This window comes from Sapajus apella, unplaced genomic scaffold (genome assembly GCF_009761245.1).
Source record: "Sapajus apella isolate SASKATOON/1434 unplaced genomic scaffold, GSC_monkey_1.0 scaffold39, whole genome shotgun sequence".
NCBI lineage: Eukaryota > Metazoa > Chordata > Mammalia > Primates > Cebidae > Sapajus > Sapajus apella.
In genome coordinates, this window is record NW_022436979.1 from 19003229 (window position 1) to 19022684 (window position 19456).

Here is a 19456-nt window from a genome sequence, read left to right on the forward strand (position 1 = left end):
CTCTTGTTGCCCAGGCTGGAGTGCAATGGCGCGATCTCGGCTCACCGCAACCTCCGCCTCCTGGGTTCAGGCAATTCTCCTGTCTCAGCCTCCTGAGTAGCTGGGATTACAGGCACGCGCCACCATGCCCAGCTCATTTTTTGTAGTTTTAGTAGAGACGGGGTTTCACCAGGTTGACCAGGATGGTCTCGATCTCTTGACCTCGTGATCCACCCGCCTCGGCCTCCCAAAGCGCTGGGATTACAGGCTTGAGCCACCGCGCCCGGTCGCTTACAATTCTTAAACTCAAGGACTTACACTGAGTAGCTACATCTGGGCTGTGAAAGAAATGCTATATAACCTTTTCAGTGCTGGGAGCTTAAAATCTTCCATATTCCAACAAAAGCCATGATTTTGACATTGTTCTACTGTTTTATTGACTCATTGCATTTACAAGTTTTGCTAATGACACACAATCTACACTTAATAATAAATGATACTCAGTGTTTTTAGTGATGTGATTTTGTGTCAACACTGTAATAAAAGATGATAACAGCAATTACAGACAACGATAGAAAAGTTGGAAGCATCGTGACAAAATAGTGCAAAAGTCTAAGTTATCCAAACTATGTAGTGATCATAAAGTCTGTGAAATGTCTCTGGGAAATGCTTACGATGAGATACCAACCAGTGAAAACAGAATGTAACCATGCACTTGTACAGGAGTTACAATGGCATCACAAAGCTTGTCTCTGCATGAACACAGCAAAGAAAGGCACACATACACAAAAGACTACGGTGGTGTTCTGGTATTGAGACTGTTTTTTCTTTCTTTTAAATATTATTTTCCTTTATTGTTATAAAGTTATTTTTGTAATAACTAAAAGTCAGAACATCCTACTATTAGACATGCAAAAATGCCTAGAAATCTTGAGATATTTTTCGTTATTTATGCCAGTATTATATTTGGTTTACATCTCAGAAGTAATAGTGAAATTGGTAGAGACAAAATATTCTAGTAACCAATTTGCTAGTTTCTGTTGAATTAAAAAATTTGATTTAATTTGCATTTGATTCAATAGTTGCAACAGCATTAAGATTTTAATCTTAATGAAATACTATTTTTCTGTAGTTATTACTTAGATTATCATAGATGCATAATTATTTCATGAAATGGTTTTGCTGGAGCTAATTTTTAGGGTAACTGACAGTAGAGAAAATTTCCAGTAATTTTTCTTCTGTTTATAGAGATACACTATTTCTTCTACAGAAAACTAACCTCTGACTCTTTTAAACTTCATAGTTTCTAATGTTATATACCGAATGATATTATTAATTGATTATTATAACTTCTGCTTTCAAGAATAGTATTTTGTTTTGCTAGAAACTTCTCTTACAGGAAACGAATCTGTTTAAGAAACATGAACAGCAGAGGGCAGCAAATTTACTAAACAAATAAGTCTTGTTAGCTATATAACTTCACTTTGACTTCCACCTTAAGAAATATGTAACAAATGGATATACCAAGTCCTGATTTATAGAAACACATCTCTATGATATGACTCCCACCTTAAGAAAATATATAACAAATGGATATATCAAGTCCTGACTTATAGAAATGCATCTCTATGATAGAATATGGAAAAGGAAGCAGAATATTTACCGTCTTAGATTATACCTTAGAATGGAAATTTCCCATTAATTATGCTTTTGTTGATTAAAAAAGTCAAATTATAGTTATAAGGCAACTATCTAGAAAGCATGCCAGTAGAAATTGGCAGAGAAAACACCCAAAATAATGATAGCTGGTAATTATTAACTTTGGAATGCAATAAAAGGCACATGTTTGAGCAGAGTTGTGTTAAAGGAAGTGCTAATGGCAGAACTAGAATTTTCTCTTTGCTGTGGCTGATCTATTGAATCTTTTAAGTCATGCAATAATTAAACGTCCTCTGGTGGCCCAGAGGCACTGCTAAGGAACACAGAAGCCTCACAACAGTTAGTGACACACGTACGGATGATCGGTCAACAGATGGATATACACACAAATCACGCATCTCAGGAATTCAGCCTTTCCATGTGGAACATGGACGTCCCTTTGAGCTTAGTACTAATAATAAGACCCAGAAACTCATTTAGGAAGTATGATCACGGTTTACTCTAATTGCTCATAAAAGACAAAAGAGCAAAGGTGCTGAAATGCATTTTTCTAAACTTGGTGTGACTTTTTTTGTTTCTTTTCATTAAAGAAAAAAGCCCAAAAGCAACAACCAGCAAACCTCTGCTTAAAACTAACTTTGTGTCATTAGGGCAAGAGGACGTGTTTAAGAAAAGCTACAGCTGTAACTCACGTGTGATCCTTACTTAAAAGCTACCAAGCATTAACGACTTTAAAAATTTTAGTGTTTCCTCCAATTTAAAAGCATTTAATTACTTTTGTAGTCATAGAAATTTCACTAAGTATTCTCAGCGAGGCATATGCTTTCTATACGTTGTTCTAAATGGGAAGAAGGGCCGGTGCTATTTCATTTTTGAAAACTATTCTTGTTCCATTTTAAGCTTTAAGGCCATTGGCTACCGTGTTTTATATTTATTGTGATTTCACAACAAATGCTATATACTTTGTTAGTTGGGATAATTCTAAATGGTCATCAGATAAAACTCCTTAAATTTTTATAGCTTCTGTATTGACTGACAATCTTGATTGATAAAGAAGCTTAAGTTTATTGAGGGTTTAAATTGTATTTCCACTCTGCACAGTGTTTTCAATGATATTTTCTTCTGCTTTTCTTATTACGTTCAGATTTAGTTATTGTAGGGTAAGATAACGTTTTCGTATTATTTTCTACTTTCTCAAGCATACAGAGGTCCTAAACAAATGCTTTATTAATTTTTTTAAAAAAATATTAACATTAATCACCTACAAACATATCCAATCTAGATAGGACGTAAAGTTTTTAGTAACATAATCCCAGCAGAGTTTTTATGATTGTCTCATGGAATAATTAAATTGTAGAAATACGGTTCTGATTTACGGTTCAAGTCGGCTAAAGGCAAATTCCTGGTGACTGCTAAGTACTTTTCCAGATCAAACATTAGGCCCAATTAATCAACATTTCTAAATTTACAGTCAAATGGGTATTTATGAGCTTCAAAAAAGTGTCCTCACTTTTACTTTCCTGTGAGAGAACATAAATGCATATGCCGCTGATTCCTAAGGAAGATCTTTTTGCCAGGGTCTCGGGAGGACTTCTGTTCAAACAGTACTACCCCCTCTGCCTCCTTTGTATCCCAGGAAATCATGGAATTAGCGAGTCATAGCTACTAATAGCAGCGTGTCAAATTCCTCCACGAATGTTTTGAGGCCCACTGGGCCTTTTGCACTAGAAATGTATAGGCTTCATGGATAAGCAGCAGAATAAGGATTCAGTCCCTCACCACTGATTGCAAGGGTGAAATCTGTGTTCATTCATTCACTTAGAAATTCCACGAATGCATATTCATTCAACACCTGCTAGAGGCCAGGCATTGTGCCAGGTGTCGGGATACAGCTGGTGGACCAGTCACAGTCCTTGCCTTCAAGAAGCTCAAGATCTCATGAGGAACAGCCTGTGCCATGGACACACAGCCTGGGGAGCCTCCAACCTACTGCTGAGGAATCAGGGACATTCCCTGGGGGAAGTAGGGCTGTGCTCGGACCTGGAGGATGGGATGGAATTCTCCATGTGAAGAAAGAGGTGGTCGGGAGAGCTTTTCCTGGTGGGGAAGAGCAGCCTTTCCAGAGGCCTGGCAAGAGGGGAATTGAAAGTTCTGTGTGTAGCTAGAACCTAGTGAGGCAGAGAGGGTGGGAAGAGAGATGAGGCTGGAGAGGTCAGTCGAAGCCCAATCACAGGCCTTCTATAAATTATCTCAGGGTTTTAGATTTTGCTCAAAGGACAGTGAAGAGCCAGGAGAGAATGTTGAGCTGGAGATTTTATAAAGATTTTCTCAAGATTGCCTTCACTGTGGTGGGAAACAAGACTGGAGAGGCAGGGAAATGAATGAGGTGCCTGTCACTGGAGCCAGGCACCGACAACTGTGGATCGGAAGAGAGGCGTGGCAGGGACCCTTCTGGTGGGCAGACACTGAGTCCACTAGAGGGGTGGGGAACATCCAAGATGATCCTCTGGAAAAGTGGGCAGATGGAGAGGCCATGTAAAGATTCAAAACAGCAGCACAGAATTGCCCAGGTGTTGTGTATATTTTTCAAAAATTAAAAATGAAAAGAGCAAATGGATGCTCCCAAACCATCTTGAAGTCCAAAGACATGAGAATGCACGGATAAGACGCTGGCAGCCCTCAGTGCTGGCCGTGTGCTGTGACACCACTCTCGTTCGGCAAGCCTGTTCTCCACCCTCTAGCTGGTCTTTCAAACATGCCAGAATCTCCTGTCAACTCTATCCATACGCAGCCAGTCTCTGCGCCACCAATGCCCACTTGGCTCTTTTTGTTTTCTAATTTAGAGGGAATTGAAATGAAGTTAGAACTAATTTTTTTAAAAAATGATGACGTAATCCTATCCTGGAAAGGCTGACCCCAGTGATCCATATAGCCAGCTCCAACCATCGTGCTTAAGATTGGTCCTCTCCAGAATTGTTTAGGAGGGATAAAAGTTTTGGTTCTTTGCATTTCTCCATAAGGTAGCCATTCCCATTTCCTTCTAAGTTTCTAAGTTCCTTCTACTTATCTTCTCCTGTGGCTGCAGACACCTATCCACACTCGAACCTCTGTCACATTCATGGCTACTGGTCCTGTGTGGCAACTGCTTAGGGCCTAAGTTTCTGATAAAGCAAACCAAGTACACTTTAGTATGAATTAGCCAATAAATAAATTAATTCATACTGCAAAATTATCCAATAAGCGAATCAAATAACAACTACCACTTAGATGTGTTTCCTGCGCAGCTACGCCCGGGGTGGCTGTCTAGCAGTCATCAGGTGAACCAGGCGTGAGGATGCCCAGGTACTTCCAGCTCCCACCAGCTGTGTGTCCCTGGGGCAGAGAGCTAATGTGTGTTTCAATCTCTTCGTCTGTAAAATGGAAACGCCATGTGTCTGCTTAATAGGGCTGTTGGAAACTTGACATGAGATAGGCATAAATGACTAATTACAGAGCCTGGCTTATAGTAAGTGCTCAATAAAGATTTACAATTATTGTTATTGCTATTGGAGGAGGCTTTAAAGTCTTTGTGAACCCAAAGACGAGAGTAATGTGGGGATTTCAGCTGCAATGAAAGCGTCAGTGTGTAAACCCTAAAGGGAGCAAAGGGAGGGTTTTTTAGGTGTGCATTTGTTTTAACCATAGAAGAGGCTGTTTCCTTTGCAGACTCAGATCTAGTCTTGCATGGATATCAAATGATAGACTTGAAGTTCCTCAAGGTAGAGGCTGTGTCCTGTTCTCCACTGTGCACCTCACATAAAGCCTGGCACGTAGTTGGTGCTCTATCAGTTTTGCTGAATGAGTAAATAATTGAAACATCCTGGCGGGAAAGCATCTAAAACCAGTCCTGTCTCCTGACGTCACAGCTACGGAAGCATTCCAATACAATTCCAACGTTCATTATCCTGAGTCCCGTACATTATTAGAACGATCATTAATGTTTTGCTATTCACATCTAAATCTGAGATTTATAATTTAGCAATTTTTAATTTTATGCAATGGTGGCCCTGTGTGTCACTCAATTCTGAGTTGGAAAGTTCAGAGTAACATGATACTCAATCCTAGAAACTAGTAAATGGGTTAGCAGTTTGCAGTGGTGCCTGCAAATCAGTGATTTTTTTTTTCTTTCAGTTTTTCTTTTGTAGTCCTGTTACTCTAAGAGATATGAGTTGTTTAAAGAAAGGGTAAGAGGCTTAGATACATATCATGTATGAATTATCGGAAGATAAGGCTTTCAACGTGCTTCTCCAGAACACAACCACAAATACAGCGTTTCAACAACTAAATCAAGGACACTCATGTTGGGTGTGCGAGGCCAGGGCTGCCAGTGAAACCACAGGGCTGGCCTTGCATTATATATGAGCGTGATTTCTTGGAGACTCTTAAAGGGGCTAACAAAGAAAGCTCTCTTTTTCCTATTCACTGACACCTGAAATTCTTTTAAAGCAAAAATAAGAGTACATTGCAATTGATTGCAAACGTTTTCCTAGCAGTAGGTTTGGATGGAGATGCAGAGGAACCGTGGGGTTTCAAAGAGATCCTCAGGGCACTGATTTCTGGGGGGAAGCAAAGGACATGCAAGGGAGCACCAGGGAACCCAGACCAAAGAAGGCCGAGGGAGAGCCTATGTGTGAGCCTGCACTTTGAGGAGGCAAGTGCTTCTTCTTCGGTGCAGAGACATTTTTGTTTGCATATAATTAAATAATTGGAAAAAATACTGCAAAGTGAAATATAATCTTGATCCATTAGAATGACAATCAATCAGGAAGCTTGAGGCTTGGTAACCTGAGGAGGGATTTAATAAGAAGCAATTAAAACAACTTGTTATAAAAAGGGCACTTGGAAAATTTCCCCTTCATCCAAAGAAATATTAAAGAACCAATATGGAAAACCAGGGATAGAACTGCCTGGGTCCATGTGTATCGGGGAGATTATAAAGTTTTAAGTTTCATAATCAGAGGTTCAACTCCTCTTCTTAACAATATGTCTGTAATTAACTTTCTCCTACTTATTATCCCCAGCCTAATCGTGATAGCATTCCTTACACTCATTGAACTCATTAATGACTTTTCTTATTAGCAAGCTATGATAGCAATTAAGTATTGTATTTATGAATGTTTTTAAAAGTTAAACTCTGGTTAATGATTAGGCAGTTATAGTTACATGCAAATGAATCTTGCATATAAATATATATGTATATGTGTGTATATATATAGATATACATATATATACATGTGTATATATGTGTATGTATACACAACTACATGTGTATATATATTAATACACACATGCGTGCACACACAAAAATATTTGGTCAGTAAAGACAATATATTAGAATGTTTATCTTTCAATTCTGAGATGAGATGTACAAATCATGATACAAAATAAACATGATTTCTAACTAATGACAAATAGATACATTACCTTTGTGACAAAAATTGCTAACGGATCTGAAATTCAGGTTTATTTGGTTACCCTGGGAGCCTAGCGAGCTGGCATTCTGTTTAATGACAAGTGCTTACTGGTCTTTCATGCTGCAGGATTGATGACTTGCCAGGTTCATATTCAAAAATACTCCTTGGCTCAGACCGAAATTTCCTTGTGTCCACTTTTCTGTCTGGAGGATCCCAGTCATGCCTAGAAATAAACAAGAAATCACACATTAAAATAATCCTTTTTGCTTAAAGCAATTGTGTAATACCAGTTGTTATCTGTTTGCAAAGTTACTTTTAGCATAGCTTACAAAAAAATCCCTCAGGATAAAAAGTTAATCTGTGAAAAATACCACATGTCCTCCCAGTGGCTCAAAAACTCACACGAGGGGTTTGTAGATGTGCAGAGAGTGACCTGTGAGTGAGCCTCTGGGTCACTAATGGCAGCTGTGTATGTTTGTGCTCCAAATAGGTGGCAGTAAGCTCTGCTGAACTACGTGCGTTTAACCCACCATTTTGTGACCTTTGTGATCTTTGATCCAAAGTGACAAGGAGTAATGCACACACCATGTTTGATCTTATTTCTTGCAAGTGGCGTCACTGTTTGTCTGGGAAGAGTACAGAAGTGTCATGTGGATTGGCACGCACCAAAGCAAGCAGTGTGGGACAGGAGGTCATCTTTTGGTGTGAGCCTTGAAAAACCAGAGTCAAACATCTCGCTCATAGGAACCAGAACTTTCCACCCAAGGAATATCTTTCAAGAGGTTGTCAGAGGGCTTACAAAGTAAAGCTTCAAAGGATTTCACAAAATTAAGCTTTTCTAGGTTGCTGGGCTAAAGAAGAAGGCTACTTTTGGGTCTTTAAAAATTATTTTATTTTTTTTAAGAGGCAGAGTCTCTCTCTGTTGCCCAGGCTGGAGTGCAGTGGTGTGATCATAGCTCACTGCAGACTCAAACTCCTGGGCTCAAGCCATCCTCTCTCCTCAGCCTCCCAGGGGCCATGATTTTTAGGAGCAAAGCTTTTCTGACTGTAGACTGGGGTAATTCTGATTCCATGGAATGGAATGAAATTCTGGCTCCATGGCATGTTGGAAATAGACACTGAATTAGGGGCAAGTCCTAGCTTTCTACTAAATTCATGAGTAACATGAAGCAAGACCCCTTAACCTTTCTCAGTCTTCGTTTTTTCCACTTGTGTAAAACACAGATAGCAATAATGTGTTGTTCTTCCTTGCAGAGGAGTTTTGAGCATCACATGAGACAATACACATGAAAGCCATATAGAATTTTTAAGGGATTATCATAATGAGATATTTAATTTTAACAAAATGCATCAGACAGGTAATATCTTTAAATCAAAACGTTAATTTTGGTTCTTTTTTGATGACAAAGATAACAATTTATGTCTAGAAACTGTTTCTCAATTTTAAGACCTCACATAATTCATCCTGAGGAGGCTCGTATTAAAGTGAGAACCCCATTCACACATGATGTGTGTGTTTTGGTGGAATGCTGTACGCTATATGATAATCAATTACTCTATTATATAATTTCTATTTATTTATTTATTTAGTAGAGATGGGATTTTGCCATATTGGCCAGGCTACTCTCGAACTCCTGGCCTCAAGCAATCCACACACCATGGCTTCCCAAAGTGCTGGGACTGGCTGGGTACGGTGGCTCATGCCTGTAATCCCAGCACTTTGTGAGGCCGTGGCGGGTAGATCACAAGGTCAGGGGTTCAAGACCATCCTGGCCAACATGGTGAAACCCCGTCTCTACTAAAAATACAAAAATTAGCCAGGCGTGGTGGTGGGCATCTGTAATCCCAGCTACTTGGGTGGCTGAGGCAAAGAATTGCTTGAACCTGGGAGGCGGAGGTGGTAGTGAACTGAGATTGCACCACTGCACGCCAGCCTGGGCAACAGAGCAAGACTCTGTCTCAAAAAAAAAAAAAAAAATGCTGGGACTCCAGGCGTGAGCCACCACACCTGGCTGGATCATCAATTATTCTTAATGGTACAATAGGGTGTTGAATACAATTTTTCTGGAATGGGTATGATAGGAATATTTTTTATATTCTTATTTATTAATTGCTAGGATACATAGGCTTTGGATTTAATCAGAGCTGAGCTTGGACCCTGGCTTGAGCATACTAGCTGTATGAGCTGAGTAAGTTCCTTCAATTTTCTAAACTGCAGTTTCTTCCTCTCTAAAATAGAACATATCTCACTGGGTTGTTCTCAGAATCAAATGATATGATACAGAAAAAGTGCTTAGCATAGTGTTTGGCTCATAATGAGTATTCAACAAAGGTTACCTATAAGTAGAAGAAGTAGTCATAATCCCAATAAAAATGATCCAATAAAAATGTATTTATAAATTTTTATTTTCATATGGCTAGTTTGTATAAAAATATTTCAGTGGAGAAATGAAAACTTGTATTAGCTTGAAAAACTGGTAGAACCAAGTCACAGACATTTGTTAGCTAATGCCTCATTACGATTTATGAGTAACTTTCCCTGCTTTCAAAAATGTATCTTATTAATAGACCTGGAGAAACAGAAAATTAACTGCATAGCCCTTTACCTGGTATACCAAAGGTTGTACATGTCAATTACTTCTATTTACTTGTCTCTTTTATGTATATATTGATCAAAAAGCAGAAAAGGTGCCCATGTTACTTCAAGTCTAATTTAGGGCACTTCAGTATCATGAAATAAGACAGTGAAAACATTTGCTAATGGCCCCGTGCGGTGGCTCATGCCTGTAATCCCAGCACTTTGGGAGGTCAAGGCGGGTAGATCATGAGGTCAGGAGATCGAGACCATCTTGGCTAACACAGTGAAATCCCATATCTACTAAAAATACAAAAAGTTAGCCAGGTGTGGCAGCGTGCACCTGTAGTCCCAGCTACTCGGGAGGCCGAGGCAGGAGAATCGCTTGAACCTGGGAGGCGGAGGTTGCAGTGAGCCAAGATTTCGCCACTGCACTCCAGCCTGGGTGACAGAGTGAGACTCTGTCTCAAAAACAAAAAAACAAAAAAACATTTGCTACAATCCCAGTAGAGGAGGTCAATATGGTGTATGTATGGACCAACAAGATTATACATAGCTTTCTCTGTGACATGTGCACTGATTCTTTACCGAATGTCATGTAGCCTTATTTTTACCCTAAGCTAGACATAGGCACTCTGGGGGGAAATGCCTTACTTTTCTGTTGAAGACCGATCCCTTGGTCGAGGCGGTGGGACTGGCGGGGGAACATGAGGGGGAGGCCCTGGGGAGGACGCATCCTTAAAGGCATGTGTGCTGTTGTCGGAGTGGCTTTTGGAAAGAGGTCTGTAGGTTTGGGTCTTTGCAGCAGGGTGTGACTGAGCACTGTACGGTGGGTTGTACAGACCTATCATGACAGAAAACAAGAGCAGACAAAAAACAGAAGCAAACAACGTCTTAAAAAATGCCTTAAATTATCTGCTCCCTCAAAATAGCCAACGATTGCATAGAAATTATCAATAAGCATATTCATAATGCATACTTTAGAAGGTAGTTTCTTATTAATTTATTATTAATTTACTAATGTCTATTAATTTATTAATTACAGATTTATTCTGTACATAAGCCCTGATTAGAGTAAATCTTTGTCAATTAAATTATCAATAAGCATATTCATAATACATTCATTAGAAGGTAGTTTCTTAATTAATATTATTAATTTACAATTATCTGTTAATTTATTAATTACAAGTTTATTCTGTACCTAAGCCCTGATTACAGTAAATCTTTGTCAATTGTTTCAGAATTAGTAATAATTCAGACTGGTACTAGGAATAAACTTATAAGTACTCAGCAAATTTTCTCTTCAATTGTATACACTGATAACATAGTTAAGGTTTCAGGGAAAGATCAAAAATAGAACTGTTTCCAAACACCTTCTAATACTTTAAAACCCCTGATTTACATATGAAAATTGACATGCTGATTGTCAAATAAAATATTGCACACAGTTGTGTTTATAAAGGGCTGTGCGAGGTGCAGGGAAGCATTAGTCCTCAGGCGCTTAGAGTGCGCCTGGGAAATCAGACACAAATAGAACTATGATGGAAAATAATTGGTAACGTAGAATAAAGACCAAATGAGGAAAATACATATTAAGAATTAAAGGATGTTAGTAGGTGGTAGACTGCCCAGAGAAGATATTATGAAACCCATGCATTCAGAGTCAGCCCTGAAGAATTAGTTTGGGTGGGCAGGGCAAGAACAGGGCAGGGACGTATAGAAAAAACGGCAGAAAAATACAAGATGTTAGGCATGGGATGCCCAGTTCGTAGACAGCAAAAGAGACTAGCTGCAGTTGACTCGTCTGCTGATCACACGCTCAGCTTGTAGGGCTCTACAAAGTAAGACGTCACTGCCGTTCCCTTCACTCATTACTAATGTGACACAAATCTCGATATTAAAACAGTTATAAAAATTCTAAATTTCCCACAACCCAATCATTCGGGCCAATTCGATTTGTACTCGTTTGCTTCTCCTGAAAGTTCATGCAAGTTTCCACAGCAAATAAAAGGAGACAACGTCTACACTGACAGCTTGGCTTGGATTCAAAAGCTGGACTTGAACTTTTGAGCTAAATAGGTGAGGTTGGCGTGTGTGGGAGCAGGGATGAAAGTTAAGGGAAACTTCTTTGAGGGCCTCAGGCTGTCACTGGGGGGAGCCAAGACCTAAACCCAGAGGGCTTGCTGAGATTCTTCTACTGCGTTTCCCTCTATCTATCTGTCTTTGGAGATAGGAGCACACTTCCAAATAGTTAAAGGGCCTGAGTGTGGTCTCCGGGTATGCAGAACGGGGAGGATCATGTGACCCCAGGCTGGCCAGGGGACCCCAAGTGAAGTTGCAGCTGCTGAAGGGGAGGGGAGCAGTCAAATAAAATAAAGAAAGAAGAAAAAAAATAGTTGTGCACCTGTCCTGAGACCCTGGCTGGGCAGGGACTGAGGGAGGCCTGGGTAGAATCCCGAGGCAACAATCAGGAGAAAGTGAGGAAGGGGAAAACATTTCTCAGGGGTCCCTCCCTCCAGCCTGCAGACCTCTGAACCGGATACCAATGCACGCCAATCCAAGTGGCAATGCCTGGAACTGAAGTCATTCTATTATGACCACTGGCAATTCTGAGTCAGAAAAGTCGCCCCGCCAAGGGGGATTTTAAAAATCTTTCAATGAATGGTTGCATTTTAGAGCAAAAAGCAGGGACAAGGTCACCGAATACTTTGCTTGACTTGTTTTTTTGTGAAGTGTATCTGAAAGATCTTACACAATTGCAATCTTTCTCTCTGCTGATAAAAGATCTTTATCTTACTTTGTACCCTGGGTTACAGTGTGTCCTTTCAGGCTGTCCTTCACACTTTGGTTAAACATTCCTGAAGCTGAGAATAAACCAACAGTGGGAATGAATGAGATGAGCCAGTATTAGTTCTCATTTCCATGAAAAAAGTCAATCCTTTTGTTAAGGAAGCTCTGAGAAAAGAAAAGCAATCGTCCTCCTGATACATGGACCGAAAACACGTGCTCAAACAGAAGGGTAAAAGAAGCGTGCAGTTCTTCCCAGCATCGCTGAACACAAAATAGTCATTGCATGCAAGGGAACCCATCCTACCTGCATTATATGTGTAAGGGGTATTATACATGTCTGTGTCATCATCTGGAAAATGAAACATAAATATATGGTAATACAGATCGTCACCATGGCATAATGAGACAGCAGAACTTCAGAGAAACAACAGAAATTTGTTAGAAAAGCAATGTATTTTTCCTAGTTCATAATGCCACTTTTACTTTACTTTTCTTTCTTTTCTTTTCTTTTTTTCTTTTTTTTTTAGAGACACAGTCTTATCTGTCGTCCAGTCTGGAGTGCAGTGGTGTGATCATTGCTTACTGCAGCCTCCAACTCCTGGGCTCCATCGATGCTCCCACCTTAGCCTCCTGAGTAGCTGGGACTACAGGTGCATGCCACCACAGGCCTCCGCAAACTGCCCTTTTTTGTCTATAACACATCCGCCTTGCTGCCCTCTTCAGAGCTTGCAAAGTCAGGCCCTTGTCCTTGCTTCCCTAGAACCCCCTCTACTCTGGATTCTGAATTTCCTTTACTAAGTGCTTTGGTGCTCTCCTGTCTACGGCGCAGGCTCGGTCAGACCTGCTCAGAGGGATTCTCTTGATGAGAGCAGACAGGGGCGGGCAGAGGAACACTGTGTCTGTTTACCCAGGCAACACACCGATTTAGACTGCGGACAGGGGAGGATGGAGGGCTGAGGCCAGCGTGCCTGGTTGTCCTCCATGGGGAGGCTTCTTGGCAGCTCAGCGGGGAGGCAGAGGCACAGGAGCTGCCATTGGAGGGGTGATAGAAGGAGAACAGGAGGCATGTCGAAAAGGAAGGGGCCACGGAGTTTGCTGGGGTCTTGACATTTTGTGTGAATGAAACCTAAGCAAAAGAGGAGCGTACACCCTTCAACCCACAGGGACCTGATCGGAAAGCAGAGCAGCAGACATACCCGGCTTGTGCACCATGTGAATCTGCTTAAACATCGTCTTGTACCAGTCCTTTGGCCGGTCGACCGTCTGTAATAAACACAGCGTCCAGTAGTTACAGGCTGCTTCAAATCAGCACCGCTTCTCAGCGTTTTCACTTCTCTGTTTTATCTTCTTCATAACAGAGTTCTATTCTCTGACAAAATGTTCTGACTCTACTATGACTTCGTGACAATTTCAGCAATTTATTTAGTTATGTTTGCAGTTTGTAAATATATTACCTTGTGTTTGAATTTAGGCTGAATTGGAATATTACATGCTATGGTTTTATTTTTTCAAATTGTAGCTATGCCCAGAACTAGACAGTTGATATTGGCACACATATATTTATGTAAAGATCACTTAATAAAAGTGACTGTTGTAATAATTTGCTTAACTCCTTTTGGTGATAATGATCATTATCCTTAGATGCTTTTTATTGAATGTTCTGTCAAGACCGTGTATTCAGAACTAACTGAGGAATATTTTTGATTCATATTGTATTCTGGTCAGCGTGGATCTAGAGAAATCAATTTGCTACTCACTAGTCCAAGTTACTAAAATACAGGATGGTAGTAGGCATCCCAGAGTCTTAGAGAAAATTTAAGAATGTAGCTATTGCTTCAAACATTTTAATATGATAATAGAGTGTATATAACATTTGCTCGGCTGAAATGGTAAGTTCCTTGAGAGTACAATTCCTTATGCATCCAGGCTTCGGACGTGATGGGAACAGTAGGTTGTAGTGGAAAGATGAAATTAATGTGGAATCTTGAACCAAGATTCAAATCCTGGTTCCTTAAATTGCTGCTTAATACACCCTAGCAATATAAATTTGGGCAAGTCATGTCACCTTCTTGAGTCTCAGTTTTCTCCTCTCTACGACATAATTATATCTAAGTCATAGGATGGTTGTGGAAATTGAATGAGACAATGTATACACAGGGCCTAGCGTAATGCCGGGAATATAATAACTACTCAATAAATAATAACATGGGGGAACCTCAAATATTTGTAGAATGAAATAATGAATGAATATAGCTTATTGGATGGAACTCTGCCTTTCTGATACCTGTAAAAGTAGACACATGCTTTTATAATCATAGTCACAGATTTTGCTTGGCCAGATCTTACCCCGGATTTCTGAGAGCCACCTGGGCAACAAACTTGACCATCCTGCTTATAGTAACTAAATATACCAAACTTTCCAAGACAGCTCTCTTGATTTAAAAAATTCTGTTAGGACTGATACAAAAATATTCCTATACTTACTAGACCGAGCTTTGGTTTAGATTTTATTGCCTGATCTTTTTTCCCCAGAAATGTGGTCACTGCGTTTTTCATTTGGACATTAAGGGTTTTGTGCTATATCTAAATTTCTTTTGACCTCTGGGAATATGTTATTCTGAAAATCACCCGAAATACCGATTAAGGGCCACTTGACTTTGTTGTGAGTCAGCTCTTCATTCTCACATGGAAGAGTTGAGATTATTGATTGAACATTCAATCAAAGGATGGGAAATGGTGGGAGGGATTGCAGTGATGAAGCAAGAGTCTATTATTTGTTCAAACAAAGTAGGTAAACATGTATCTTTCAAGGAAGTTTATTTTTATAAAGGACTGATTTCTCTTTCATTAAACCTCCTTTCCTTTATAGTACTAAAGCCACAGAAAATACAACGTAATGTTATGCAAAATTGTATTCCTAGACACACCAGTGGCAGTAAGGAAGGCTACTAAGTCAGTTCCACCACTGTATATGGCAATGCATCTTGACAGACAGGGGGAGTTTTTTCTTCACTTGCTGGAGGGCCTGTATCAGGTGGGATCTCACAGTTCTGCCATCTGCTAGCTTTATATGGTGAGCACAGAGATGCCAGGAAATGCCCTGTTGGCAGGGGGAACTATGAAGTTGGCAAAATAAAATACTAAAACTCTACGTCCCTTTGTAAAAGAAGCACTTGAAGCATTTAAAGTTCCTTTTGTAAATGCCATCATGGAGGCTGCTATGCCTAAGATTGAGAATAAGAAAATAGAAGTCTACTCAAATTTCAGGAAGTTTACTTTTGCATGTAAAATCATTTTGCATGAAAAACAGCGACTAGCAATTCACTATGCACTTTTCTTTCTACATTTTTTACATTCCTATAGTTTTTGAAACTTCCGAACTCTACACTGATTTAACACGCAGAGATTTCAAAAAAGAAAAACAGGCATATTTTCTAAATAGCAGTATACAGTAGTCACTGTACACTTTTTCTCCTTTTCAGTTTTGAAAATACCCCAACAAGGGTTACATTGGAAGTAGAAGAAAAGAATCTTGTATTTCACTTAACTAGCTGGCCTTAATGACACAATCTCATGGGAGCTGAGCCCTGGTGATTTTTGTTGTTGTTTTGAAGAATGGCAGGGAAAGGCTCACGTAGGTGTCCCAGGTCACAGGAGCGAGGCAATCTGGAGGGCTGCTCCCTTCATTAAAATAGCTCAAAAGTACCGTTTGTTGACTCTTGGCTTTCTAGAGTTTCTGGATGACTTTACAAAATTCTGCTTCCTAAGTATAGGCTGGCTGTCTAAAATGATACCACACCATGGTACATTGCAACAGTATCACCACTGGTGATTACACTGAATCTGATCATCATTACTTTCTACACACATGAGAAAGAAAAACAGCCTCGGAGAGTCTTGGCCTGCAGTGGCTCAGAGACAGCCTGACTTGACATTTGTAAACACATCTATACTTGGGGATGTGCTCTGTATAGTCAGCGTAAGATGAGAGTCCTCGCAGACCTGTACCTTCTTTGTAAAGATTTAAAGGTCTAAGTAAGAAGACAGATGTACATAAAAATTAACGTTCCTTACAAGAAACTTCTGCATTGCTTAAATTGTATTTTCTATTTTATAGAAGGGGAACTAGCATTAAAATGTTTAGTGTGTTTGCTTATGCATACCCAAGCATGCTTTTGATTTGGCAGTAAACATTTTAAAAATTTTAAGATGACTTAACTTTCATCAACCATCTCTAGCATCTCAGTTTTTCCTTTTGAAACTAACTGAGCAAGGCCTTGTTAGTTAAGGAAATTATGTCTTTTAATGGATGAAAATGTGGGCCAGGTTTGCATGTCTATTATGTATCATTTATTGATCTAAAAACATACTCAGATATCTTTAATAAAATCCTCTCAGACAGATTCTATAACTACACAGAATCTGGGCTTTCTTAATTTTGTCTATACTGTGCCTCAAGTGTCAATTACACAAAACCAGTGACACCATACCTGTCTGACTCTCTATCCCTAAATAATTAGGAGAAAGTTTCAGATTTAACCATTTTGAGCCAGAACTCTTAGAAGAGAAATGAATAAGAAAACATCATCACCCGAAACATGTAATCGTCATAAAATGAAGAATATTGGTCATAATCCCTGAACTTTTTCTTCGACATAATATGGCAATCGTCAGTTTCAAGACAGACTATTAGACCGTCATAATTAGCCACATTCAACATTCCTACAATCTAATGAGAGTCTAAAGCTCCAGTAACTGCTGTACAGATTCACTTTTTGGCTTTCAGATGGAATACAGATGCTGAGAATAATGCATTTTAAACTCCTCTCTCTGTATATAAAATACATAATTCCCGAATAAAAATGTAAAGTTGAGGACAGAAGAAAATCCCCACCCTTTATCGTTAGTTCTTTTTGACTGTTTCCAATCTTACCACAGCTTTTTTCCCCTCAACTCTTTCCCATTCTTTGCCTCTACCCCTTATTGTCTTGGCTGCCCAGGTCTGCATTTTGGGGATCAGCTCTTGGCCACACCCCAGCTTTACATGGGTCTTGCTGAAAAGTATGAACAGACGGTGCTCCCTCCCCGCAGAGCCCCCAGCTTCACCTGCAAACGTGTTGCTGCTCTCATGCTGTCCCTGGCTCCCTTCTCCCGGCTGGCACAAGCCTTCTGTTCCAGTGGACCTGGGCAGCTAGCCGCTGCCTGCCCAGGCTCTCAGAAGCTGCCTCTGCTACTGCTGCGTTTTGCCAGAAGGGGCTGCCCAGACACTGAGCAATGCTTTGGCAGAGTTTAAAAACTTAAAAAAAAAATCCGAACACTTTCACTTATCATCCCAGGAGGGCTCTCAGCAGGCACAGCTGAAGAGGGACACTGAAATGTGTATTTTTCTTCAGACAGCTTTTCCTTTCTATGACATTAACTCCCCTTGCTCCAATCCTCTCACCTCCCAACTCCCAAATCACAGCTCCCAATCTCCAGGCGTTAACACACATCCATTTCAAGAAAGGAATACATCACTGGTTTATTTGCAACCCACATGGGAATTCAAGGCAGCCAAAGAATTTCCCTTGTCTTGTTCCTTCTCTTTCCTCTCTATGGCCCTAAGCCTCCTTGGTAAAAGGTAGATGAAAAAAAAAAACAACAACAACAACCAAAAAACAAACTACACAACACAGTTTTATCCTTTAACAAAATCACAGTGTTCATGATTTTTCATTCAAATGGAAAAACAGATTGTGTAATTCTCTTCCATCGACAGCTTTCTTTCTCTGCCACACACAGCATAACATTCATGAGAACTCGGATGGCACAGAGGGCAATCCTCATTATATAAGACCCTAGGAATGCACAAAGCCATGGACAATCCGTCCTTTGTGGAGTCCCTGCACAGCCCCAGACAGACGCACATGCTGGCATTTCCTACCGTTCTAATTGCTGTGGGGATTCCGGATTCATCCACGGGCCCGATCCCTGGGTAATGCGGGGCTTTGATGACCGTCACTCTCTTCTCTTCCTCTGAGGATCGGTACAGTGGGATAGAGCTGGTGCTGGTCCCGTCCAGAGACTGTGCATGCTGGGGATATGTCTCTGCGGAATCTGTGCAGAAAATTTGGTAACATGGAATGTATTTGATGCACAATCATAAATTAACAGTGTCTTGTTGCATATTTATGCCAACTGTAACAGAGTCCATTTTCCATCACTATCTCTTTTAAGTCATTCACTCTCCATTTGAGCCAGTGGAAATTGTGTAGGTGTGCAGGGAACATACCAACAACGGCCTCTCCATTTTATGAAGAAGGCTGCGGGAAGGATGGCATTTGCTAAAGGACTGTGCAGAAGCCTCTGTGTTAGTAAGTAGGGTAAATACATGATCTCCTCTTATCCTTTCAGTAATCTTGAGGGAGGGCAGGATAGAAGGAGCAAGACTGGTTTTATGGTGAGGGGCAGGAGCTCAGACAAGTTTAGTAATTTCCCTCACATCGTCATTTACATTAGTATTACTCTTGTGATATTGCTAACTACTATTACTTACAAGTTTTGAAATGTATTTCTAGACAAAAGATATGATTGTCGAGTTGGTAACAGTGATTTCACAAAAATGAAGCAAAACCAAAAATCACTTAAAAAAATCTTCACATCCAAGTCTATGAAAGCTTATGAATAAATAAATGCTTTAAAATTATTGGTACTAACTCATATGTGCGTTTTTACCTTAAAATATCAAAACCCATGACTTTTTACTCTTTGAGGACAAAAATTGCCCTAAGGATATAATTTAGATGAGGCTTATCAAGTTCTTCATGTTTTTTAGTAACTTCTAGTATTCTAGTATTTTTTTTTTTTTTTGAGACAGAGTCTTGCTCTGTCACCTAGGCTGGAGTGCAGTGGCACAATCTCAGCTCACTACAACCTCTGCCTCCTGGGTTCAAGTAATTCTTCTACCTCAGCCTCCTGAGTAGCTGGGACTACAGGCACATGCCACCACGCCTGGCTAATT

The 19456-nt window shown here is 40.1% G+C and overlaps 1 protein-coding gene across 50 annotated transcripts in view; it reads right to left on the reverse strand.

The window, feature by feature from the left end:
• Nucleotides 1–19456, reverse strand: part of SORBS2 (sorbin and SH3 domain containing 2) — a 232235-nt gene that overhangs the window by 66253 nt on the left and 146526 nt on the right. For 42 of the 50 annotated variants that reach the window (XM_032298821.1, XM_032298818.1, XM_032298819.1 and 39 more), the window contains 5 exons: nt 18380–18552; nt 13653–13719; nt 12761–12805; nt 10321–10510; nt 7200–7314 (listed from right to left, as the gene is read on the reverse strand). In XM_032298821.1, the coding sequence (XP_032154712.1) occupies nt 7200–7314; nt 10321–10510; nt 12761–12805; nt 13653–13719; nt 18380–18552 (590 nt within the window). The other 8 variants (XM_032298814.1, XM_032298860.1, XM_032298855.1 and 5 more) reach the window with 6 other exon arrangements.